Source organism: Mustela nigripes, chromosome 12, assembly GCF_022355385.1.
Source record: "Mustela nigripes isolate SB6536 chromosome 12, MUSNIG.SB6536, whole genome shotgun sequence".
Classification (NCBI taxonomy): Eukaryota; Metazoa; Chordata; class Mammalia; order Carnivora; family Mustelidae; genus Mustela; species Mustela nigripes.
This window is the reverse complement of record NC_081568.1, coordinates 107,392,537-107,419,276: the sequence shown is the minus strand read 5'-3', so window position 1 is coordinate 107,419,276 and position 26,740 is coordinate 107,392,537. Positions and strand designations below refer to the sequence as shown.

At 39.4% G+C, this 26,740-nt stretch overlaps 1 protein-coding gene across 5 annotated transcripts in view; it reads right to left on the bottom strand.

The window, feature by feature from the left end:
* The window catches only part of VCAN (versican), a 110,849-nt gene that overhangs the window by 17,888 nt on the left and 66,221 nt on the right, over positions 1-26,740 (bottom strand). For 3 of the 5 annotated variants that reach the window (XM_059418192.1, XM_059418194.1, XM_059418193.1), the window contains 5 exons: positions 19,809-25,025; positions 16,381-16,494; positions 14,722-14,835; positions 9,475-9,633; positions 8,128-8,210 (listed from right to left, as the gene is read on the bottom strand). In XM_059418192.1, the coding sequence (XP_059274175.1) occupies positions 8,128-8,210; positions 9,475-9,633; positions 14,722-14,835; positions 16,381-16,494; positions 19,809-25,025 (5,687 nt within the window). The remainder of the gene's footprint in view (positions 1-8,127; positions 8,211-9,474; positions 9,634-14,721; positions 14,836-16,380; positions 16,495-19,808; positions 25,026-26,740) is intronic. The other 2 variants (XM_059418196.1, XM_059418195.1) reach the window with 1 other exon arrangement.

Genomic DNA, 26,740 nt, shown 5'->3' with positions numbered 1-26,740 from the left:
AGGCTGGAGTTGGAGCCTACAAACTTAAATATGCTGAAGGGAAGAAAAACTAACTTGGGGTCTCCTGATAGTTGTTAAAGTGCCAATATGCCCATTATTTTGCTAGCTGGCAAGTGTCTGTGCGGGAGAGACAATCTGGCAGCTCTCGAGTCCAGCACTAATCTCGTGTAATAGCATGAGCTCACTGGCCTGCAAAGCTGTAATTATCAACAGCATTTTCCAAAGGATGTGAGTTCCTCCCACTGTGAGAGCACTTGGGTGGGTGGGGGGATGGTGCAGACAGAGCCCCAAGGAGCCCTTTGCATTTAACTCCCATCTGAAATGGTGCTGGTGGGTTCCTTCACCCCAAGCTTGTTTGCAAAGGTCTTCAGTCAGGAAGTGCTAGGATCCCATCCGCATGCAGTGGGAAACTGCCAAAACCCATTCTACATTTTTGTTTGCCTTTTCCGTGAATTGCGCTAAAGCAATTAGCAATTAAATGTAAATTTCTGTATGGGATTTTAGAGGTTCACAGAGCACTGCTGGAAAAGCCTCCATGAGAAGGACCTACTGCATTGATAATTTTCTGAAGGGTAATCTCGTCAATGATGAAATGATTTTCCAGTGATGGGTAAGTGTTCTTCCAGCTACGTGACCTATCATTAGCTATGTGCACTCAAGGAAAGGCAAGGCAGAGATGAGGGTTTTGAGTTCTGGAACCACTCTGTGACTTGTTTTATTTCACATGCAGAATCACAAGAACCAGTTCTTGGTTTCCAATCAAGCTGAACTGCAACACAAGTACGAGTTTTTATTAAGAGCTCAGTGGTCTTTTGCAGAACAGAAACTGAGAATTCTTTCACTCATGAGTAATGTGTTAAAGGATGAGGAAACAGCATATGTTTTCCTTGGCTTTTAGGTTAATATAATGAAGCCTGTGAGGCTTAACATAATTAAATTAATGTTGATATGCAGTGTGACTTGTTCACAGAGAAGTGGCATTGGACTCGGAGCTCAAGCCACACCACAGCGGACACACATCCATCTGCAAATAATTTTTCAAAAGTCTTCTAACATTTTCAGGTAGAAAAAGTAAAACTGGAGTTTTTGGTTTGGGGCTTTTGTTTTTCATTGTTTTCTGCCAAATTGTGGGCAATCTTTTCAAAAAAGCAGAAACCTACAAACAAGCTTGGAAAACAGTGGGAATTAGTTCATACTCTTGATTCTCTTTTCAATGTCCAAGACATCTGGGAAAGGGAGGAGGTAGGAACCTTTGTGTTTATAAAAGGGGAATAATACAGTCCTGCAGAAGAAAAATAATGGTTTATGACCTGCGACTTGTTACTCCTTTTCTCTGCCCCTTTTAAGTGTCTCTTCCTGAGTTTAGGGCTATTTCTTTATGGTTTCGACCTTTTTTCAAAGCTGGGTTTTCTCACAATACTTTGTGTGACAGACTGACATGTTTATTTATGAAAAAAGGGACGTCTGTATTTGAAGTCAATCCACAAATCTGGCTCTTCTCATGCATCAACTCTAACCAGGAGGGTAACCCATTGTCCCAAAATCCAGGTGTGCAGCTTGCCAGTGCTGAACCATGCTTATCCAAAAAAAAAAAAAAAAAAAGCAAAATTCACTTATTTTCCAGAAAGAGCTTTCAAGTGCAAAAACACAACAATTAGCCTTTTGCAATCTGTCTCATAACTATCAGGAGGTAAGATGAGTTGGTTAGAGCTAGAAAATAAGGTATTTATGGTTCTGTGAATTAGGAACGCGTTTGAGAACTTGCTGGGTGGAATGAGACAAGTGCAGAGAAGAAATTTTTGTTTCCTCCAGCAGTATGCTGGAAAGTAAAGGAGGCCAGGATACTTCCTGGGAAGCTGACAAACCAGCAGGCAGCTTCTCCTGGCAAGGCAGAGTGCCGACAGAATAGAGATGGCAGAAGGAAATGTGTAAGGGGCATAGGAAAAAAAAATTTTTTTTAATGCCTAAGAATAAAGTCAGGGATTTTTTTTTTTTTTTTCACCAAACAAATCAAACTTTGGAAGTTCTTCAATATTTTTAAAAGGGAACTGGATTGTCAGTTCCGTTCAATCCTCAACCTCTGGCCAACACTATCTAAGGTGACGTTTTTCTTTGAACTGACCGCTTCTGATCCACTGAAGCATCCAATCCCCAGTGGTGAGGGGTAAGCTTTGATGGTGCTGCAGAAACTCACTAAAGAGAAGAGAGAAGGGACCAGATTTTCCTGTCAGAATTTCTTCCTGATGGTCAGAGAGAGGAGGGAGCAAGACAGTAACAGTTGTCACCTGAGGGCCACAGGTTGATGTTAAACCATCAGCTGCAGAGATCTGTTATACAAAGTAGTGTCATGAAGGCACCTAATAGTGTCTAGTCCCTAATTGTGCTATCCACAGACACACCATAGTCTATAGTTGAAAAGAAAGTTGTGGAAATGATTTTGCTAGGAAACACATAGACAGGGCAGGATAAATGACTCCAAAGTATTCCTGATGTCTGCCTCTCTCTGTGTTTGAAAGAACAGACCCAGAGAGAAGGTGAATAAATGAAGCTCTGTCCAGCCTCAGGCAACCAATTCATTTTTGGTCGACCAATCTATAATAAAATGATCTGATAACATTCAGCAGTAAAATTTTCTTTTGCTTGTTTTTGGATAACAAGGTTTTGTTTGTTTGTTTGTTTTTTGTTTTTTAAGTCATTTTTCTTTAGAAAGTGCAATGACAGAATGTGTGCCTATCTTGAAAAAAAAAATTCTCTTCTAAGTTTTGAGTAATTGTTGGTTTCCTAAAGCTTCATGGAAAATCTGTCCTGATATAACTCAAACCCGCAGGGGTGGCAGAGGCTGAAAAGTTTGCTTCCCATTTTTTTCTTCCCAGAGCTTATTGTAAATGTATTCTTGGGACAATCATGGACAAGACTGTCATCATTTCTAGTAGGCACATCTGTTTTCCTTTGGGTTAATAACTTTTGTAAGATGTATTATACCCAGCAGTATATATCTGTCTGGGGAGAACGTTTTTTTTCTTTTCACCATTTTTGAAATCTCACCTACTATGTTTTAAGTTTTTCATACTGGTACAACATTAAATAAAATATTTAACTTAGATGAACAAGAATTGTCATAAAGAGAGTCTGCTAAAATGACTCATGTAATGACTCAACATGTAACAGTAAGTTGGCCATTTAATGACTCAACATGTAACAGTAAGTTGGTTAAGCAATGTATAAATATTAATTATCATTAAAAAATTATTAAGTATCGGGGCGCCTGGGTGGCTCAGTGGGTTAAAGCCTCTGCTTTTGGCTCAGGTCATGATCCCAGGGTCCTGGGATCGAGCCCCACATCGGGCTCTCTGCTCAGCAGGGAGCCTGCTTCCTTCTCTCTCTCCCTGCCTCTCTGCCTACTTGTGATCTCTGTCTGTCAAATAAATAAATAAAAATCTTAAAAAAAAATTATTAAGTATCTATTTTTGTCAACAATTCTGCCAGGTGCTGAAAAAATAGAGATGAAAGTTACTCCCTGATTTAGAAAGCTCAGTGGCAGGAAGTCAGCCCCACAGGGGATGGTGGTAAGATGGCAAAGGGACACAAGGGGCTTCTGGAACACAGTGGAGGAGCTCTTAGTCACACCCAAATGGGTAGTCTTCCAAGACGAAGGAGAGTCAGCTAAACATGGCATTTGAACATTAATTAAATAAAATTAGGACAAGAGATAAGAACATTCTAAGCACTAGGGCAAGGCTATGCAAAGAAATTCAGGAGTTAGGTGTCATGGCTCATTCCAGGAACTGTGAATATTTTGAGATGATATAGCTTAGGAAGGCAGGTGGAATTGTTGGGCTTGGTATAGCACACTAATAATCAGAATTTTATATTGAAGGCAAGAGGAGGGTATACAAAATTTCAAAAAGAGAGTAACAAGAGTTCATAGCACAGGGAGAGGCAGTTCATAGGCACTGGAAACCAGATCTGGGGGAAACACTTCAGACTAGTCATTCATTTAACAATTAGGTTAAAGAAAGAACTTAAAAGTCAGCTAAAAGTGTAGAAGCTAGATAAGAAATGTTTGTTTAAGTTTGCCAGCTTTAATGTGTATTTAACTTGGATGGTTTAACTTAGTGTCTTTGAAGACATTACTTGGGTGACAAGAAAAGTAATTCATTATTGAAGCTATTTGTCAGTTTCTAATAAAGCACTTGGGGCATTTCACTGTTAAGAGATCAATAGTCAAGTTAAAGAATAACTCATTAGTAGAAAACCAAGGGACAAATTGAAATGTGACTAGTTATTTGAAAACCAAGTAACAAAATAAAAATTGAAATGTGTTAGGAGAAAATAACCTTAATGGAAATCACAAGGGTAAGGCTAGACCCAGTCTCTGCATTGAGTACACTTTTGTGAAACTTATTGGGTAAACACCCCAAATAATAATAAAAAAGGACTTCAAAGAAACAACAAAAGCAGGAATATGGCATGTTATCGACACCATATTATATGGGCCAATAATGTGGAATGGGTCCATCAGAATCTGAAGAACAAGGCAATTTAGATAACTCAGCCAAATAACATTATTAATTTAGTATAAGCATATCAATTGATTTAGTCTAGCTAGAAAGCATAATCATGTAAATATGATATAATTACACTGCAAGCTTATTGGAAGCACAGTTTTATTATTTCAAGAAAAGAAATTATTGAGACTGAAAAACCTAATATAAACTAGTTTGTTTTTACTGAATTGTAGGACCGAATAATAAAAGATGATATATGGTAACTATCAAAAGTTCTTTTTATTTTAATACTGCTCTACCTCCCAAGGAGAATAAGCTCTACTAAATCTTTCAAACAAAAAATGGGGGCAAAGGGGAGAGGGGAGAAATTTAAAACATAAACAAAGTCCTTAAAATTGCACACAGTCAAGGTAACACCATTTCCAAGTGTAAGCAGATACTGCTTTCCCTTGAAAACGTAGCGTTTACCATTAGGGATTTTTTCAAAGGCAAAGACACTTGGAGTAAACAGCGAAACAAAGAAGACCTATTTTATTCAAAGCCTGCAAACATATGGAACCTGTTAAGGGGATGGTGGCTGCAGACAGAACTACAAACGAGTTTAAGAGACACCTAGGCCGTCTCAGAAAGGAAGGGATAGAGGCAGTCGAGGGTGGTTACAAAAGCAGAGTGGGCCAGAGATCAGTCAAATGGGAGGGAGACAGGCTGTTGGGCAGATGGTCTTTTCTGTTCCAAAATGTTCAAAGTTAGGGACACTCCTTAGCACACTTTTATTTGACACAAAGAGGGAATTAAGAAGAGACCAAGGATCTGTTAGAGTGCTTTCTGGATTTGCTTGTGTCATTTCTTTGATACATTTTCCTTGTTTATGTAATTCATCTGCTGCCTTCTTCAAACTGAGGGCTTCGTTTGATGCTTTCTTCATAACCTTTGGGTTTTAATGTAAAAATGTAAACTAATTTAGGGTAAGGTTCACAGGAACACGAGGGATGTTATCTTCCTCTGGAAAATTTCCAGAAGATCAAGATTTGTTTCTTGCAAAGTGTAATGCTTGCTTATTTACTAAGTTGAAGACCAGTCTAGACCATGGAAATGGCAATGAAGTTATTTTTTTACAGTATTTTTCATAGTCCATTAAAAATTAATGGACACAGAAAAAAAAAAATCGTTGAGTTGGTTTGCTTTGGCATAGTGGAATAGTGACATTTGATGAGTGAAGCTCCCCTGAATGGCACTTGGCAGGAGAGAAAGGTTCCCTGAGATGTTTTAGAGACCCCAACACAGCTACCAGCTACAAGCCGATTTCAGTGTCATTAACCAAGCTCATAGGTAGTATATGGCCTTGTCCCAGACACCATAAGAAAGAAAAGCAAGCACGAGAACCACTTCTTTGAAAAGTTGAACTGCTAATGTCTAGAAACATACAAAAATGCCATGAGTGAAAACAAATCAATTCTATATAATCAACAACATATTGGAAGTTGGGGACTTTGTCTAATCAGAGCGGTATGTAGCAGATGACAGACTTCACATACATTATATCTGGCCAAATGCAGCTATTCCAGGCTCAGGGCAAGAACACACATGGACACCATGAGATAAGTTGTGGTCAAGGTCTGCAAGGCACAAGTAAGGACCAACCAGAGCCCTACCTGAGTCCTTGGCTTTCTAGCTTCTGTAATACGGTTGGGACCTCACAGGACCCGCACTTTTCAGCGGGCTATGTATAAAGGAAAGTGTGTGGGAGGAAGATCAACAGAGGGTCTTCAGACCCAAATAATCCCATAGGAACGAAATATTCTTTCCACAAAAGAAAACTCGACAAATGTCTATACTTTATAAAAACACATCAACAAAATTATAAAAACAGTTTTAACATACAGGGAAAAAATCCTTTAGTTTTTATGTTCATATATATATTAAATTAATAAAAGCAAAATAGTCCACCTTCAGTTAAAATTAATATAGAAGAACTCATGGCCTACTAACCCATTAATCTAACTGACCAAAATTATGTCCCCTGAAATTACTATTCATTTTAGCAAAATAAAAATAAGCAGATGCTACAACTGCAGATATACCATCCAGTTAGGACCATTATAAAACAAGGAGTATTGATCCAGAGGATGTGGTTCACATATCTTAGTGGGAATGTATTTCATGGACAATCTACCTTCCTTGTTTTTTCTGCATCTTGCCAAATGACCTACATTTGGACCTGAGTGACAACAGTCCAGATTAAAGATAAGGCGTGATGACACAGAGAGGGGAGGCCAGATTTTGTTTCAGGGTTGCTAAAGGCAAAATGTAATAAGGGATATAATTTCAAGTCAACGAGGTGCCAGCCAAAATAAAGCATGGCTTTGGAGACTGGCTTCAACACTTAACAGCACTGTGACTCTGGGCAAAAATTTCCAGCCTAACTGACCTTCCCTTTCTATACCTATAAAACACTTCATACCTCTCTTACAGATTATTGTGGGGAATACATGAATGCAAGGTGCTGAGTATAGCAACCGACACAAAGACGAACTGAGCGGTACGTCCGTAAGAACATAGAAAAGCTTCAGCAGACAGAGTAGAACATCCAAAAGCAGAAATTCCTTCGGCATCTGTTCTAAGGATGAACTCTACATTTTGCCAAACTCATTGAATCCATATGAGTGGCAAGTAATGAATGAAATTTAGGCACCTAAATAAATTCACACAAAGAGCTTAAACATTATTTTCAATTCTTCCTGTTATTTATCTAATTTAGAATTGAATTTATACTTATTGTCCAGCCCAATGGATCCCAACTTGTCTGCATTTCAGAGTCACCTGGAGAACACGTGGAAAATACAGCCAGCCATCGGCTTGTAGCTTTAAAAAGCAAAGTGGGGTTTTGCTTTAATGAATTTGAGTTGATGCCTAGGCACCAGTTGTTAAATTATGTTCCCAGGTGATTCTAATGAACAGCCAGTACCTAGAACCACTAGTATATAGCTAACCACACTTGAACTATTTTTAAAAAATTATACTCATAATTATTCAGAGTAGTGACTCCAAACAGGTTCAGCTGTCCCAAGAATCTTATTTCAGCCAATTCAAGTTTGGGGCCAGTGTTACCATTCTACTTCTTTCTTTAAGAGGCAGAAAAAGCTTAAAATATATAATTAGTCAGCAGAGTTTGAATGGAAGAAAATCCACAAGATCATAATTCAGCAATCTTTTTTAAGATGAAAAAAATGAGCATCTTGGTTTGGATAAAAATGAGCCATGCCCCATAGATTTCCAGTGCAGTTATATAAGAGGGAAAGGTAGATTTTTTTTTCAAGGCCTTTTCTCTTACATTTATTCTTTCCCCCCTTTTCTTTAAGCCATAAAAAGCAAAGATAACCATCTGAAAGATAAACCTGAGGCAATTCTGCTGCTGATGTGGTTTTCCAGTTCAATGGACTCTGATACACTCCTCTTTCAAAGAGAGCCACAATGACTCTGTTCTAACACTCATCTATCTTACTGAGTAAACCTGAGCAAGTCACTTAATAGGTCTCAATCAAGTACGCCCCCTGTAAAATGCAATCAGCACATGCTACTAAGTTCCCAGAATTGGTGTCATTTTTCATAAGCAACTTACCAGTGTGCTGCCATCAGTCCAACGGAAGTCATGTTCAAACATCTTGTCATTGAGGCCTATCCACTGATAGTCATGGCCCACGCCTAAGAGAAGGGAAACAACAGATATTTTTACCCATAGATGGATGAAATGTATTAAAACTATTCTCAGAGTGAATCATGCATCCTCTTTTCTGGCTGGAATTTTATTTAGTTGCTCATAAAAATCTCTCATGGTCTAGCTATCTTTTGTTCTTCTGCCCAATGTGCTTTAAACTAAAAAGCTAATTCACAAACATTGAGAAACATTAAAATATCAGACATAAGAAAATAATTTCCCTAGCAGTTTACTATAATTAAATATTTTTCCTTCCTTACTCATGATAAAAAAAAACTTTCCATTTTTTTTAAATTAAGCTATGCCATTGGCAAAAATTCAGTGACCCAATAAAATGTGACAGATCATTCCCATGCTAGCCTCACTTTGGAAGCCACATGTTTCTTCTTAAAGCATTTTAAACAGCGAATACCTAGACCAGACAGTTCTATAAAATTGTCTTCAAAAATAATTAATTTCATCATGAGATGAGTCACTGACAAGAAAACCATGCAAGAAAGTTAATTGAACCTCTGTACAGATTGCTACCTAACAACCAAACTTCTGAAAGGCAGCAGGCATTATGAGAACATATTTAATAGGGCATTGAATGATGCTTCATATAAAAAAAAAAACCTTCTACATATTTGCTACATAAAAGCTAGCTGCCCTTCTCTTTGCTATAGTTTAAGTTATTCAGCAGGGCTGGTAGTAAAGCTTCATTCGCTTTCACTCTCCATTTGTTCATGTTCTTAACATGAAACCCACTTTCTGTGGCCTAAAATCATTATCAGCATGGATGAGAACCAATTTTATGCAGAGGGTAGGATTAGGTTGCTATTGACAATTCAATTTTAATGAGTGGGATAAAAAGAACTGAAAGCAATTTTCTCCTTAACTCTGGACAACATGTGCACATCTTCAAAATAGAACTACGAAGGCAGCCGTGACAAGAGTGAGATGGAACCATAGAAGTGGCCATTTTCATAAGTCAGAAAATGATCGAGGAGCAACGTCATTGGACTCCACCTGCAGCAGGCTGTTTCACCCACTATCGCTGAAGACCAGGAAATGCTTTCCTCTGTTAGAGATGAGTGTTTCTCAAAGTCGGGGTCTCACGTAGGAGAGATGGTTTTAAGTAGTTCAGAAGAGGGATTTAATAAGTTGAACTGCCATGGAGGAAGCTACATCTGTTCGGTTAGATACAGAGAAAAGGAAGAAGTAGGGACACAGAGCAAAGCTTCAGGAACCCTGCATCTATTTGGTACATACGGTTCACAAACATCTGTTCTTCATGAGACAGGATGCTTGTGAGATGCGCGCCCTGCAGACGGCACTCCCGTTCAGCTGCATCCCATGTGCGCCGATGGGCGAAGTATTTGTAGCACTGCCCTTGGAATTTGTGCCAGCCGTAGTCACACGTCTCTGTGTCTGGAAGAAACAAGGCAGGGGCTTAGTAACTTCACCTACGTCACTCAATCTAGCCTCACGGATCTGAGCGTTGGTAAGAAGACCTAAGCCAGTATCAGTGCAATGTCCCTGAAGTTACATGTTAATAAATTTGGTCATGATGACAAAGAAAGTATGATAAAGCCAGCTCGCTGACTCCTGCCAAGTGGGTGGCTGTATGTCTCTGGACGGAAGAAGCAGTATCTTAACTGCAGTTTCTTTGTTTAGAGCCAGTGTCAGCAGGAAAGAAAACTAGCAGAGGGGCCAGACAAAACTTCTCAGGACGCAATGTCTACTGACTCACTTGTGAAGCGACTGGGGCTAAATCCTCACCAACACAACTTTTCTGAAGAGAGCCATTCAAGTGATAAGATAAGAATTCTGGCTAATAGGATTATGAATGCCCTATTTGAATAAGGACTTCAAAGGCTCAGTAAGTAGTTCCTTTACCGCTTCCCAGAGAGATCCGCTGGGTGGCCACAGGATCTTGTCAAATAAGATTTACAAAGAGGAAAAAAAAAATGTCATCAGTAGGCAGCTTATGGGATATAGCTAGGACTGCTGGCCTTTCTCTGAGGGAGAGGAAATATAAGTAACTCTCTGTGTAAATGCGTCAGGATTTTAAGTTTCTTTTAAGTTTCTTAAGAATTAAATAACTTGGGTGCCTGGGAGGCTCAGTGGGTTAAGCCTCTGCCTTCGGCTCAGGTCATGATCTCAGGGTCCTGGGATCAAGCCCCGCATTGGGCTCTCTGCTCAGCGGGCAGCCTGCTTCCCTTCCCCTTTCTCTGCCTGCCTCTCTGCCTACTTGTGATCTCTGTCAAATAAATAAATAAAATCTTTTTTAAAAAAAGAATTAAATAACTTAAGTTCTTCAACTTCATGCCCACCTTCCACCAAGCCATACACACACACTCATATATATATATATATATGTCTGTTTATATATGTGTACATTATAACCAGTGTCCTGGTAGGATGTCAACATTTTTCAAATAAATCTAAATTTTACACTGACAGGAAGCTTCGACTGTACTTTCTAGATTCTAGCATGCCAGTTTTTAAATACTTTTACAGGAAAGTAGTTGGCTCAACGGTACGTATTCAATTATGATCACTGGAAATACTTTTGACTATCACAAAACATACCTCACAAACCCACTGCACTAGTTCCATGCAAACACTAACAGAACTGCAAAGTTTATAGAATTTAGGCACCAAGAAAATTCCAGATCACCTAGGAACTGCCCTCCCTTACTCTAATCTTCCTGGTTGATGAAGGAAACAAAATCCTTCTAGATGAAATACATGCTTTCAGTATACGTCAGACCTGGGGGCCGAACTGATAGTCAGATCGACTCCTGTCTGTCACACCACTCGCTCCTCTTTCTGTAATTGTGGGAAAGTATGCATTCTGAGAGCTTTTCATGTTTTCCTGGCTCCAGGGATTTTGACCATCGTCATACAACAGATGCAGCTTATCTCGGAGAGCGGGCTTTATTTCAGTTTAGTCTATCCGGCTTCTTGTTTGGTTATGGCCAGCTGACTAACTGGTTTAGATACTGCGCTCTGGAAGTCTGAGTTTTACTAAAGTGTTTCTGGAGACCACCAAATCTTACAGGAAAAGAATCAAGGCACAGCTAGATGATTTGGGATTAAAGTAGTCCCCAAGGATGAAGTGCAGTTGGGGGACTTAGATGCTCTAAATTTCCTTTTGCGATGTTCCCCGTGGAAGGATTTAGAGGTGAGGTAGGAGGGGTGGGGAGGAAATGGATCTTCATATTTGAGGGAGTTAGTTTATAAAGAAGGAGAACTGGAAAGATTTTTTAGAAAACTCTACTGCCAAAGTCAGTAATGTGATATCATAGCAGCATAGCTTGCCTTAACCATGGAAATTAATAATATTTTAAGACACAACTTAAAATTCAAGAGGATCCCTACCTTTCCGAATAAGACATTAGGAAAAAAAAAATTCTACTACACCCTCATATCCTCTTTTAACCCAATGGTTTAGTCCAGTCTTCTTTCTTTGTGTTTTATCATTAAAACAGATTATCATTAAGTATTTTTTTCTCTTACACCAAAAAACCCAAGGGATCATAAAATTCAGATGCATCACCACATCATTGGTATAATGCCTTCTTCAGTTAACAGGTGCATATATTCCTATTAGAACACAGGTCCAAATGAGACTGCTTGTTGGTTTTTGCTAATTTTTTTTTATTCATCTATCCTACTGAAGCCATAGACTTACGGTCCTAATGATTATGAATATATGCACAAACACTACTTAACAAAGTGACTCTTTATTGAATAAAAGCCAAATATCCACGTGGATTTACTTAATTATTATTCATGAAGTCACTAAATATGTAATGAAGGACTAGGCATCCCACAGCATCTTCTAGGATGCTATTCTGATAGCAGTTATTAGAAGCAGTGTGTTTTTCCAATCTCACCTAAAAAGAGCACGATACACATTTCATTCATTAAAAGCAACACATATGGGTGATATTTTTGTAAAAATCATCCGACATAGGGAAATACTTCTTACGCTTTAAGACTATTATAATGCATAGGTTATATCACAAAGACCCACATTTAGTTGTGTGCTGGCTACCTGTGTGTGTTGTAAGGGAAGGTGTGACAGCTCCCGTTCATTACTACAGAAGCCAAAACTATCACTTTTAAACAGTTTTACTAAAAATGTATTCTCTTTATGTCATGTAGGTAACTTTTTCAACATCTGGGACATAGAGCTGTCAAGCCTTAAGAAACTGTTAACATTTTGGTGCTTTTCACTGGTGAGCCCTACCCCCCACTTTGGTTTGGGGCAACCTGTGTGTACAGAATTGTCTCCATACTATTCTAAGATTCCCCTTCTAGAGTTTATATTGGTTATCACTACCAAAATAGGTCCCTTATTCCAGAGTTGCTGGGAGTTGGGAAGTTACTAATACAGGGAAGAAAAGGTCAGCTAAAGAAACAACAACCCAGTCATTGCTGAAATTTGGATAGAAAACTGTTTAGACAACAATGCTGCTGTTAATGAAAAAAACATTTGTTCTTAGGCAACCTGCAAAGAGGAGAAAAAAATCTTTCAGGGTCCTGGCAATAAATCACAGAAGCACAGCTGCGCTGGGTAAACAGACCGGGAAAGCTGTTTCTCAACAAATAGTGGTGATGAACGTATACTCGCTTTAAGACAAAACAGAATGTACCTGAAAAGTGGTACTACAAATGAGAGAAGAAAAGCAAAACCTTTTTAATATACATGTAAATAAAATGCTTATCTGTAAGAGTTACTTTGAAAGTGTGAAGATACTGAGATAAACCTGGGCCTTATAAGGCAGCCTAGGTTCATTTTTCCTACTCTCTAATTTACTAGCTGTGTGACCTTGAATACATCACTTCTCCGAGCCTCAATTTCTGGCCCATTTAGCCACACAGAGATACTGTCAACTAAACGAAATGATGCACCTGGGAACATCTGATAAACTATAAGGCATTCAACAAATAGCATCTCTTTTTATTCCCTGCCAAGAATTAAGCTGAGTCACCCAGACTGGGGATCTTGTCTAGTTTGCTCCAAGTTCTACCTCCAGTACCCAGGATAGCACTTGGAAGACAGCAGGTGCTCCGTAAACATTTGCTTAATGAGTGATTTTTTTGAATTGCTGCTCGGACTGGGAACTAAGGGAAGCCAGGATCGTTATAGCATATGTGATATAACAAGGATCTCACCCTCATGTTTTCTTTAAGAAATGGCATCTTTCTGGGGGCGCCTGGGTGGCTCAGTGGGTTAAGCCTCTGCCTTTGGCTCAGGTCATGATCCCAGGGTCCTGGGATCGAGCCCCGCATCGGGCTTCCTGCTCAGTGGGGAGCCTGCTTCCCTTCCTCTTTCTCTGCCTGCTTCTCTGCCTACTTGTGATCTCTTGTCTGTCAAATAAATAAATAAATAATCTTAAAAAAAATAAAATAAAAAGAAACGGCATCTTTCTTACTGTTTTCCTTAAGAAAAGGATGAAACTGGTTCGTTTTCATATTTACCTTTTAAATTTGCTAAACAGACTCATCCTATGCAACTAGGGGAAAAAAAAACTAGAAATGAAGTCATTACCTACCCTTTTTGATTGGCAGTTCAATACGTGTTGCTTTGGGTTTTGTTCTAATTGTGGTGACGTTTGGATTAACACTGTAAAGCAGAATGTGGGGCCAGACCAATGTGTCTGAGTGTCTAATGCATTTTCATTCTGTCTGGTGGAATGGAAGTTTGGCACTGGGTATTTTTGTCGAAGCCAAACCACTGTATGACTTTAAGTAAAGGAAATCGAAATTTCAAAGCTGAGTGTAGCTGAACGTGCAATCTGTTTCTGATTGATGACTAAGAAATGTTACCATTAACCACCTAAAATACATTCTCAGGTTGGCCATAAAATACCAATTACAGGGATCATGAGATTCAAGCAATCACGAACACAGGCCTTTGTTTCATTCAGAAAAAGCAGATGCTTCTTGTAGTAGGAAAATTCCCCGTTGAGCAGACTTACAATACCTTTTATGTAACATTTACCAAGCCAAAGCTAATGTATTCTAACAACTATACCAATGCATTCTCCAGAGATGACTGATGATGAAAAATAAGCCCATTGACTCCCAAGTGCTTAGGAGGAGAAAATAAAGGCAGCTAGCACTGAATTCGATACTCCTTGGTACAAGCTACACAGATGGATTAAGGTCAATGCTTATTTTGTCCTCAGTAAGAATACGGACAACAAAGTTCCCTTTGTGAGCTAGATGTCCTTAAATTCAGCTCAGTGTGCCTGTCTGCAATTTTGCTCTATCAGCAAAACAGCAGTGATTAAATCAAATGCTGTTTTCCATGGGCTATGGACACATAAGGACACCGAACATACTTAGGTAACCTGTGAATTTCCTTTGCAGGAAAAAACACGCCGTATGGCCTACATTCCTGAAAACATCCAAATAATTGTGCCAAAAAACCATCCAGAAGTAACATTTGAAATGAAATAGCTATCCTGTTCATCCTACAGATGTTGCATGAGCTCTTACCTTGTTCACAAAGTGCACCAACATAGCTCGGAAGGCAGAGGCACCTGAACGTATTAAAACCATCAACGCACGTGGCTCCATTGCGACAGGGGTTAGAGTGACATTCATCAAAATCTGAAATAAAATCATAAAAGGCCACAAAAATACTTTCAGAAAAGGTCAAGGATCCTACTTAGTGTTAGGTTGCCAGATAAAGAACAGAAAGAACAGCCAGTTAAATGTCAATTTCAGATTTAAAGAAAATAATAATTTTTTAGTATAAATCTATCCCATGCTGTATTTAGGGTTACTTACACTCAAAAATTATTCTTTTCTTTTAACCTGAAATTCAAATTTAACTGACCTTCCTGCACTTGATTTCCTAAATCTGGCAACCCTAAAAAAATTTCAGTTACTCATAGGGGGGTCATTTTCTCCATTGCTTTTAGATGGGCACATGAATCCTAGAAATGACAAAGAAATCCCTGGAACATTCTACCCTCAATCTTAGCTCACGCTCTGATTACCCTACCTGTGGAATACTGAAGACACGTGACTGGCCTGACTAGAGCTTTTCCTTTCCAATCCATCCTTCATTCTGCTGACTGTCATCTCCTTCAAACCCAGACATGATCATTTACTCTTTGGCTTTCAAACCTTCAAGAGATCCAACTGCCCAGGGCAGAGATCTTCCAAGTGTAGTCCCTGGACCAGCAGAATCAGCATCACCTGAGAATGTCAGAGAGGCACATTCCCAGTGGCCCCCCAACCAGACCTACAGAATCAGACCTTGGGGCGGGGGGATGGGAACAACTGGTACTGTAGAAGCCCTGCCCATGATTTTGATGCCCACTGAAGTCTTAAAAATCCCTCTATTAGAGTAGGAAGTAAATTCGTCTGTACATTGGATTCAGAACCTTCTCAGACCTACCCATATCCACCCGCCTTTCAAGGACTTTCTCCCACAAACCCATACATAGGCATGCCTGAACACTCGCAGTCACCTAAATGTATTCTGCCATCTGTGGTGTCTGTGCCTTTGTTTGCTGTGTGTAAGTCTTGTCCCACCAGCTTTTTTTTTTTTTTTTTAAGAAAAGGAAACCTACATAAAAGTGAGAGTAAAAGGAACTGATTTAGTAAAGAGACAATGATACTCCTTGAAACCCAAAATGAAGAAGACAACAGCCTCAAAACTTATGCAGGTAGAGGTGCGTTAGGCTGGCCTCTGGAGAGAACTAGATAGAGAAGGATCTTGCCCATCCCGCCTCAGAGGAGCAAGTTAATTCAAAACACAAAAACTAAACGCCTTCATTTTTAAATACAGCTTTCTAAATTTTTTTGTGTATTTAAATTGATTATTGATATGCAGATTTGGGGAAAGAGATTAAAATAGTTCCTTACTATTTAGGCAACTAGACATTTGTAAAGCCTATCTGTAGAAACTTTAAAAAGACACTGTTCACCTCACTGAGCTTCACTGAGTTTTGGGTGTATTAACAAAATTCAGCAAACACCTGTCCCCATTTTCCAGACTCCACTTAAATTACTCTATGATTTTAACGTTATTTAACAAATAATTCATTTACACATGGCTTTCTCTGAAATCCTCTGAGCAATATAAATTCTGCCCAATATGTCTTCTGGAAAAGCATTACACTCTTTCAGACAAGAACATCTTACCAAGTTCACACTGGTCGCCACTGAATCCCGGCACACAGGTGCACACATAGGAAGTGTCAGTAGGGTAACAGGTGCCTCCATTAAGGCACGGGTTCGTTTTGCAACGATCAGGTCCTACCATATTCAGGAAAGTAAGAAAAGCAATTAGGCTCATATCCAGGTTTCCATGTTTTGCAGCATAAATTGCCACTGATTGCTACCATAATATAAGCTTTACCATAGCAATTTAGATACTATGCATAAAAATTAACATTAACTTTACTCTCTGGAGTGTTTCTTGGCATTATAACTAATCATTACAAATTGCATCTATTCATTTCTGGGATTCAGTCATCATTATTTCTAAGCAATATTTTGTACAGTATCTGGCAACTAATATATTCTACTGCAGATTTAGTCGGCATGATAATGGCAATTGATTTTAGTCAAAAATGATTACACATATGTGCACAGTGAATGGAAAATGTATTCTTTTAAACGAGGTTAGTTCATGTGAAATGGTTGGATACACAAAACATGCATTCTTTTTAGCAGTTTGGCTTGTTATCGTCATTTGAATTATTATTGCCTTTTACCACTTAATGCTCAGAAACTGTTTTTCTTCGAAAGTGTGCACTGAAGTCTCTTCTGCTACATTAATATGCTTTTTCCAAAAACACGTTCCAAATGTACTCCTTTAAACTATACTTGAAGAAAAGCAACACATAAATTAAGCTCTACTGTATAAAAACAGACCCAAAGACAATAATCTCACCTAAAATGAGACCCCCAATTTTTTTGAAGCCCCCAATTTTTATTACAGTTTTTCTTATTAGAACACAAATAAAATCGACACTCCTAGAAGATAAATGTAAAGGCCAGAGACACAAATTTCTGAGAAACACTTTAAGATATGTTTCCTAAAGGCAAATATTTTTACAATACTTTAAGCACATATATTATTCTGTGGTATTGCTTGGATAATTGTATTTAAATGAGTTGCTTCTATTTATTATTTGAATTTTTCAGAATTGCTTTTGTTTCAAAATGTTTAAAAATTCAGATGAGAGTCGAAAGTCTTACAAAATAATTGAGACAAATAGGTTATATATGGAATAAAAACCATATTTTCACGAATCTTTAGTCCTGAAACCCTGAAGTAATTACACATGAAAAAAAGATATCTACTTATGAAGCACAAACTTAAGGAACATTCAAGTAAAGGAAGCACTGCTCTAGAAGGTAACTGAACCTTTCCACACAACAAAGTCAAACTCAAACTATCTGAATGTAAAGTAAATTCTGGACTATGAGAAAGACTTGACACATAAGGCATTCACATGCATGAGTTCAACATTATAATCAGGTTGATTCAGATGCTTACACCTACACCACTAATTTTTCTAAGACTCTTTCTCTTATAGTTCTAAAAATATGCAAAATCTCCCTAGCCATTTTAGCCTTTTGCCTTTGAAAGGACACTGCTTCTCTGTCAAGGACACCATCCACAACACATCTACACGCTGCCCTCGAAGCAAAACCAAAATGACACATATGTGACAGTGCTTGATAAAACTGTGACGTGCCACACAAATGTGAAGTATTATCATTTTTCCCACCACAGACTCCAGACACCGTGCTGAGACTATGACAAGGACTTGGCAAGAGAGTGGGTCCTCTGTGAACCCAAAGTAGTTTAGATCAAGAGAAAAGTTTATTTTGACGAATTCTGTTCTTCCCTAAACAGTCTGTATTACTCTCTGAAAGTTGAACCTACGAGAGAGAAACCAGGCAATCCAATGTGAGCTACTGTTTACCGAATTCGCCTAAGGTCACAATTTGCTTTGCAATGAAGACGCAGGCTCTCATTCTAGGTAAATCCTGTGGTCTGGATGGATTACTGGCACAAATTTCTCATCCATCAGTCAAACCTAACTCTCTATGGCTTACCCATGATTTCTGTATTGTATTTCATCAACCTGAGGAACTTTCAACTAAATTATAAGAGAATAAATATTGGCCAGATTACTAGGTTATCATTTACAGACTAAATATAGAATGACAGGAACAACAACAAAAATCCATCAACCACCTCCAATTAACTGTATTCACCAAATACTCTAAGTCATTTATAAAAGTTGCACTTTATGATTGATTATTTTAGTCTATCTGAAGCACAACAAACAGAGAACCATTAGTGGCAAAAAGATAACATTGAAACGATGGGAAGAATAACTCCAAGTATTGCCATGCTGTAAAATATATTCATTAAAATAAAACATATTTTCAACAACACAGCCCTTGAAGTATGGATTTTTATTTATTTTCTTTTTCTCTAGGTCACTAGGTGGGAAGGGCTATTTGTGAATTCCACTGACATTGTTATTTAAGTAACATTATTAGAAAATACCCCATTAAAGAAGATTTGTCAGCATTATCAAGCTAGATTAAAAGGACAATAAATTTTACAAAGTAAATATTTTAAGATATCTAGCTTATAAATAATTAAATATCAATTATTCATTTTTATACTATATTAATTGGTAACCAGCAAAGAGCAATGAAAAGACCATGACTTTGGAGTGGAGCTGATCTGGGTTCAAATCCCACCAATGCCGTGGTATGTGTGGTTATGCAACCCCAAACAAATTACAGAACTTCTCTGAACATCCACATCCTACCCTTTTAAGTAGGGATAATAATATGGGGATGATGATTATAATAACATAGCATTTTTGTGAAGATCATGTAAGAGAGTCTGTATGAACCAATATCAAATTCATGCTTGCTGTCCATTTAGTTAAAAGAAAAAAAGGTCCTCTTTTGACAGGCAGGATGCAAATATATACCCCCTTCCCCTTCCGCGCCCCCACCCCTGGCTAGGCACTGTGCTAGAAGCATTATACAGATTATTGGGAACAAGGACATTACACAAAAGTATGAACTGATAACTGATATTGCACAAACTATGTGGGTGTTTATTAGACTTATTTACCACTCAAAAATGTTTAAAGGCCTGACAGATTTTGATATTGCCATAATAGCACCTGTCAATGAGAGATTTTTAAAAATGGGATTTCCCCCTCTGTTTTTAAACTAAGATGTGTTTTTAAACTAAGGGCATATGACAAAGCAATATTTTAGTTATAAGTAAAACCAAATTGAATTTTTATACCATTAACAATTTCACTTTTTCTATTTCATAATTGTATGTTGTTTCTAAAACCCAGAAAAATACAAAGAATATCTATAAAGCCCAGAAATACTCTACACTTATTTTCTTTGCCTCTAATTATGGACTCAGTAATGTGGCCTGTCCCATGGTTATGCGAATAATATAACAAGCTCCACTGATTTAATATCACAATAAAAACTATATGCATAGATGTGTCAGGAAACAGGGACTGTTTCCAAGTTTGGAAACAGATTTATCAATGTTGTGACCTTACCTGGTAAATAGACTGCTGTGCCTTCCACTGACTCCTCATTAATGCCAATCAGGAAACCGGTTTCATTAGAAGTTTCCAGAAGGGAAAATGATGGTGTTGGAAGCTCAGTATTTAACTCTGCAATGCTTACTGTTGCCTGATTATTGGAATCAAGAATTCTTGTCGTTACTTGCTGTTCTGATGTTGGTACTGCGTGATCCTCCCCTCTGATCAAAGCTGTATGGGTTTCAGGGTTTATTTCCAGAGAGGAAGGAACAGTGGGCCACTCAGAAGTCTGTGGGCTAGGCTGAGGCACGACATCTGCCTCAACTCCATAAATCGCAGAAGCAGAAGTAGAATGTGGCCACGGTGTAGCACCTTCTAACTTAGATTCACCTGCAGTTGTGACCATAGTTCCAGGCTCAGGGGTTCTAATATTGCTCGTCATTATTTCTCCAGAAAGTTGAATATTGGCTTGGGTTTGGGAATCTTGGAGAATCTCAGTTCCTTCTTCAGCAGTCAGTTCTGTGGAAGAAGCTTCCATTTGTTCTAATAACTTAGGATGACTTTCATCTTCTGAAGGTTCTAATCCAGTGTCAGGAGATAAGGATGGAGGCTCGGTTATGTGAAGGAGCTCTTCATTCAATGATGTGAAAGTCACTTCCATATCTGCCAGACTTCCTGGAGACTTCTGAAATGTGGCAGCATCTGTACCAGGCAGAGTACTTGCTGCATGGTCCTCTGTGTGTTCAGAGGCTCCACTGCCCAAGTAGACAGTGAGAAGAGATGATGGTGTCTGAGAGGATAACTTTTCAGAAGCTGAAACTGCTGATGTTGTATCAGTGTAATCCGAGGGATTGGATCCTTCCATCAGGTTGGGTGCCTCTGTTAAACTCTGAGCCATAAGGTGGATAGTACCAATACTTACGTAGGGTGTAGGATCAATCAGTGCCTCCTCAGATCCTGATGAGAATTCTGGCTGAAAAGAAGGACCTACATTTTTCTTTTCATCATACTCATCCTGTGTCTCCAAATGGCCCAATGTTGATATTACTTCACTTTGGTCTGCAATAGCTTGACCATCAGACAAAGTACTTGATTCAAAGATGTCATCTAGGACTTTTGCTTCACTTTTCGGTTCTTCAATCTCTGGATTAACTGTGGCAGATGTACTAGGAAGGAGCAGGGATGTTGCTGTGGGAAGCAAAATATCTAATTCTGCTTCTGTGCTAGGAAGAGGGAGCCCAGGTGTGAAGGTAAAGCCCATGGGATCTAAGTGGCTTCTGTCTTCGGAAGGCATTGATTCATTATATGTTGTCTGCATGTAGTTAGCCAGAATAGGGTCACCAGAACCCTCAAAGTTTTCCTCAGTTAAAGAAAGGTTAACAGCTGCCTCATACTTCTCTTGAACTTGAGTGCTTTCTTCGCTACTGCCAAGTGGTCCTGATAGTACCTCTGGATCTATGTCCGTTTGCATTCCAAGGATGTCTACATATATAGGTTTACTGTGATCAATATCTATGATAGTATTTTTATCTGATGTCAGCTCAGGCAGAATTTCAAGAATGGTACTCTCTGTAATTGTCAATATTAAATCCTTGTCCTCTTTGTCCAGATCTATAAGGATGTTTTCAGTGGTTTTTCTTCTGTTAGGTTTTACGGTGGAATCCTCAAATCCTCTGAGATGGTCTTGGAAACTATCTGCAGCATCTTCTGTGGCCCTCTCATATAACACTGTATTTGACAGTGTGCTAGTTGGATCAGGGGAGCTTTCATTCTGCTCTAAATGAAGAGGCAGCAACATTGAAACTGTTGGGAATCCATCAACAGTAACAGCTTCAGCACTTGGAACCTCAGGATGTTTTTCCAGGGATCTATCAGAAACAAATGTGGTGCTTCCTTGCCTGCTTGCCTGAGTAGTTCCAGAAGTGTGGACTAAATCAACCATATCCAATTCCCCAGATCCCTCTCCAGAATGTTCATAAAGCAAGTCAGATGGTTTTGGTGCTGATGTAACAAATCCTGTTGCTGTTTCAAGACCATACGTTCTAGCCAGAAAATCAGAGGGAGGGACTGGTGTTTCTTTTGTTTCCACTGTTGAAGAATTCTCATCAGAGACTTGTTCAGTCACTGGTTGTGGTCTACTAGTCTGGATTTCTTCCGCCCAACCGTGGGTCTGATTTTGAGGATGTTCAGTATCTGTGGAGAAAGTGAGAGTTGCCATAGAAGGTCCTTCAGTTCTGGTGTCACTTAAAATTTTTAGTAAGGTTGTGGACGTTGTCTCACCATCTTCAGAGAGGCTGTCTGTTTTGGAAATGGGTGGTCTAACTTCATTTGCTACATTTTCCATTTTCTCATAGTCTTTTGTTGTATCACTTATGAGGCCAGTTTCTAAACTCTCCATGCGAGAAGCTTGGGGAGAGAATGTGGTAATGATTTGCTCCATTTCAGTAAAATTCACTGATGCTGTAACTTCTTCTCCTGATCCCAGTCCGGAGAATAAAAGATCAGCATCTGACTCTATCATTGTTGGCCTCACAACTTTGGGAAAAGGTTTTACAATTTCCTCCTTTTGGACTGGAGAACCTGTAACTAAACTTTCAGCTGATACAGATTCAGTCACTGAGGTAGTAGCTAAGAAAAAATGGGATTTTTCAGTAACTTCAGGGAGAGCAGTATAGCGTTCCAAGCCCTTTAACTCTAGATCTGGAGTAGACAAATCAGCGAAGGAAATGCCTTCCTTCTCCATTTCCTCAGCAGTACTGTCAGTCCTCTTCACTGTTAGTGTAGAATAATCTGTGGATTGGAGTCCAGTTTCAGTAAATGTCTGTGAATCAAACATTGTTTGTTCTGGTGCAACTGGACTTTGAGGGGATTCAAAAGACTTTGGCTCCTGAATCTTTTCCTCTGATGCTGTCTCACTTTCAATTCTTTGCCTTACAGGGTTGACTTCTTGCATAGACCATAATTTGGCTGGCTCCATAGTCTGGGGAAAGTTCACTGAAACTGTGCCACTGACTGTCATTTCCACCTTTTCTGTTGTGGCTTCAGTACCTTCAGCTTCTGCTATTGGTAAAATCGTGGTCCTTTCATTGGCTTCATTAATAGCATCTTCTTCTCCCAATCCTTGGTCAACGAATGGGGAGTCTGTACCAGAAACATTCCCCACAGCACTAGGAAACACTTGGTCCACAGAGCTGCTTACTGAGACCAGCTGCTCCCCTGAGCCCTCAGCTGAGGCTGTGAACTCTTCCCAAGGGAAGGTGGAAGTGCCGACCGAGGTACTCCTCAGTCCTTCTGAGTCCGCTCTGTGGTTGGTGTGATCTGAAGCAGGTATTACAGATGATGAAATCTGGGTATCCTGAAATGCTGCATCTCCAGAGCTTTCCATCATTACCGTTCCTTCTTTTGCTATGGGATAATTTACTGTTGAGTACTCTCTAAAGTCACCACTGAAATCTTCTTCCAAAGGAAAATCTGTAGAAAAGCCCTTTATTCCTGGCCCAGGATTTTGTTCTCCTGAGACTTCTGAAATCAAGATTTCTTTGGATGTTTGGCTTACAATTTCAGCAACCTCTCTGTCCATTATAGTACTCAAAACTAATCCTGTTGGCTCAAAAGGGAATATAGTTTCCACATGGGGAGACATAGTGCCAGCTGCTTCCTTCCTGGTTGGACTTTCAGACTCTAAATTTAATGAAAATGAAGACACAGTGACTGTTTCTGGGTCAGCAGCAGCTTCTCCAGAGCCTGGCTCCATAGAGAGAGAGGCGGGGCTCCCTGGAATAGTGGATTGCCCCTCCTGAACCTCAGGTTGACTGCTACTGCTGGGCTTAGCAGTCTGTGCGCTCAGACTGTCTAAAACATTTGATTCTTTAAAGACAAGAGTAGAACTTATCATTTCATTTTCAGACTCTGTGGGATTTGTCGAGAACATAAAACTGTTCCTGGTAGCAGACGCTGAATCACTAGATGTTGGTTCACTTGAGCTTTCTAATTCAGAAGGTAAAATCAATTGATCTGATCTTGGTGTTGATGAATATACCTGAACTGTAGAAGCTATACCTGCGGTTCCCTCCTCATCTTTCCTTTTCTTTCCTTCAAGAGATGTACTGAAGACCCACTCAGAAGTGTCTGCTTCCCCTCCAAATTTGGTAGGTGCTACTTCTGCAGAAGGTTGTTGAGAAACGGAGTAAAAGGTTGTTGCAGAAATATCAAAAAGACCTTCTGTGATCATGATCTTGCTGGTGTCTAAAGTAACCAGTGTATCCGTAGTATTTCTCTGTGATAAATCAGTTGTCAAAGTGAACATTTTCTTTTTATCTTCTTCGGCTTCTCCAGAGCCTTCTGGAAATGGAATTGAAGGACTTCCTGAGAGCTCTACATTTTCTCTAGGGGTTGTTTCTACCCAGCTTTCTACAGTGGACAATGGGCCATCAGGAAAGGCATTTCCTGTGAAGGCAACTGATACTTCCTCTGAAACATCTGCTGACACAGAACTTGGAACTATACTTGGAGTATATGCGATAGAAGTACTTTTGTCGGCCTCTTCATCAAATGTTCCTTCAGTAGCCCTCGAAAAGATTTTTTGAGATTCTTGGTCAATGGCAGCATCTCCTGAAGACTCTTCAGAAAACAGAGTTACAGGTTTCATATGTTCATGAACCAGATTATCAAGTTGAGACCCTCTCTCTGTGACTGATTCTGGCCCCTCTGTGGCTTCTCCCTCATGGAACGGGACTGTGGGGAAAACATCAGGCTCACCACTTGAAAAATGTTCGGGTGTTTCAGGGTAAGTCTCGGGCTTCCACGTAAGTTCAAATGACTCAGTTGTTTCTTTCGATTCATTAGGCTGCACGGCGGTAGACAATCCAGTCTCCGTGATCACAAACATATGTGTTTCACTCTCACTGCTGTCTGAAAAATTTTGAGAAGGTGCAACACTCTCAAACTGGCCACGCCTAGCTTCTGCTGCTTCTGGGTCTTTGGGCACGGTGGTAACTAGCTGCTTCCCGTTAATGTACTGCACTGATGGGGTGGTCGTGACGTCCGTAGCGTTTGCACACTCTTCGTCTTCCTCTTCGTCTTCTTCACTGTGGTACAAATCTATTTCAATAAACTCGGGTAAAATTTCAGCAATTAGCTCGTGCTCTGGATCTGTTTCTTCACTACAAGGTTCATCTTCTTTAGATTCTGAATCTATTGGATGACCACTTACACTCAAATCACTCATTCGACCTGAAAAAAACAAAGAGTTTTCACAATACTTGAATAGAAGATTTGGCAGTGTACGACAGAAGAAATCGACAGCAAGGCTGGCTGATCATGCACACAAAGAAGAATTCGAATCTTTTCACATAGAGTGCAACTACCCTTCTACACGTGGTTCTCAGTCTCCAAATCTGTGGATTCACATTAACAATCGGAAAAATAAACCCAATATAAGATTATAGGAACAGGTTATGAGAACTCTTCAACATGCTTAACAAAGCAAGGCCCTTAAAATGAAACAAGGAGTCACATATATGCATTGTAATTGTGAAATGTGGGAATTCATGTGAACTGCAAAAAAAAAAAGAAAAATTAAGACCATTTCACCAAATCATACAGAAAAAGTAAGCGATTATTGTTTTATGTAAGGGGAGTTTGAGACACCCTCAATTCGATAAGGAAATGAGAAGAGATTCCTTCTCTTGCCATAATCTGTCCTAGAGAAGACTGGTTTCAGGAAAGTAAAAGAGAGGTTTCTTTACAGATCTTTCACAGTGCAACCACAGCCCCTCCCCAGTGTAACAGTGAGACAAAATTTAGCTGCAAAGGCTGTAGCCATGGGCCAGACACACGGGCAGGAAGCCATACATAAAGGCTCCACGCAGGGAGAGCTCACTGAGAACACCAAGAAGGAAGGAAGGGCCCACCACACTTCACACCTTTGTCCTTCGTGAGAGGTGATCTGGATTGGGTCAGTTACAGTTCTTTTTATTAACATTTCTCCAAGGGAAGTTCAGGAGTCACATCTAAACATCTGAACTAGCACACTTTAAATAACACATATCCTGAGAACACTCTCTTGTAAATTGTAAATTGCTATAAGGTACCAACCACTAAGCTCAATGGACTCTTGTGCTTCCAGAAATACACCAGCCTAATGCCTTGTCTGGGCACCAGGAAGGAGGAAATTCTGGGCCATCACTTTTATCAAAGTGTAATTCAGTTGTCCTAGGAGAGATTTCTGCCAGTGCAACTGTCCTCGTCCCAGTGTCACGGGAGTGCGAAAAGGTACCTGTGCATGCAAGGGCCCGTGAGAAGACAGAGAGCAGCACGGAGGACTGCACAGTATCTCACTCTCCCACCCCAGGAATACTGTTGCAGAATTAATTTTCAGCCGAGCCCCAATTCATGCCACATACACTCAGGTGAAACCGAGAAGCTTACAGAAAGAATAATTATGACGGAGCCAGCCCTGTCGCCCTTTGGTAGGAAGATTGTTCCTGGAGCAAGAAGCCACTTCTTTCCATGTATGAAAAGATCAACATCAATCATTTACTGAAAAAGTTAGACGAGAAAAAACGGGTCTTGCTTGTATTCCTCATGCACCAAAATAAATTCAGAAGTACAGGAACTACCAATAAAAACTCTAAGAAGCTCCTCTATGTTTTTAACTACAGTTTGCATAGAAAACAGAAGACCACAGAACTTTTATGTAACTGGAAGACATATATTATCTACCTTTATCCCTTTCACCCTACTAAAAGCAAAACAAAACAAAACTCTTCTCTGTATCCCATCACATCTTCACTGCGCAATCTCCATAAAATAGCACTTGTATAAGGCTGGGTTATTCTTACCCTAACCATATGTCCTATAACCAAATCTCCCTCTCATTCTACCTCAGACATTCTGCCTTTCAACTATGGAAACAAAGGCTCATGGGTATTCAAATGAATAAAAAA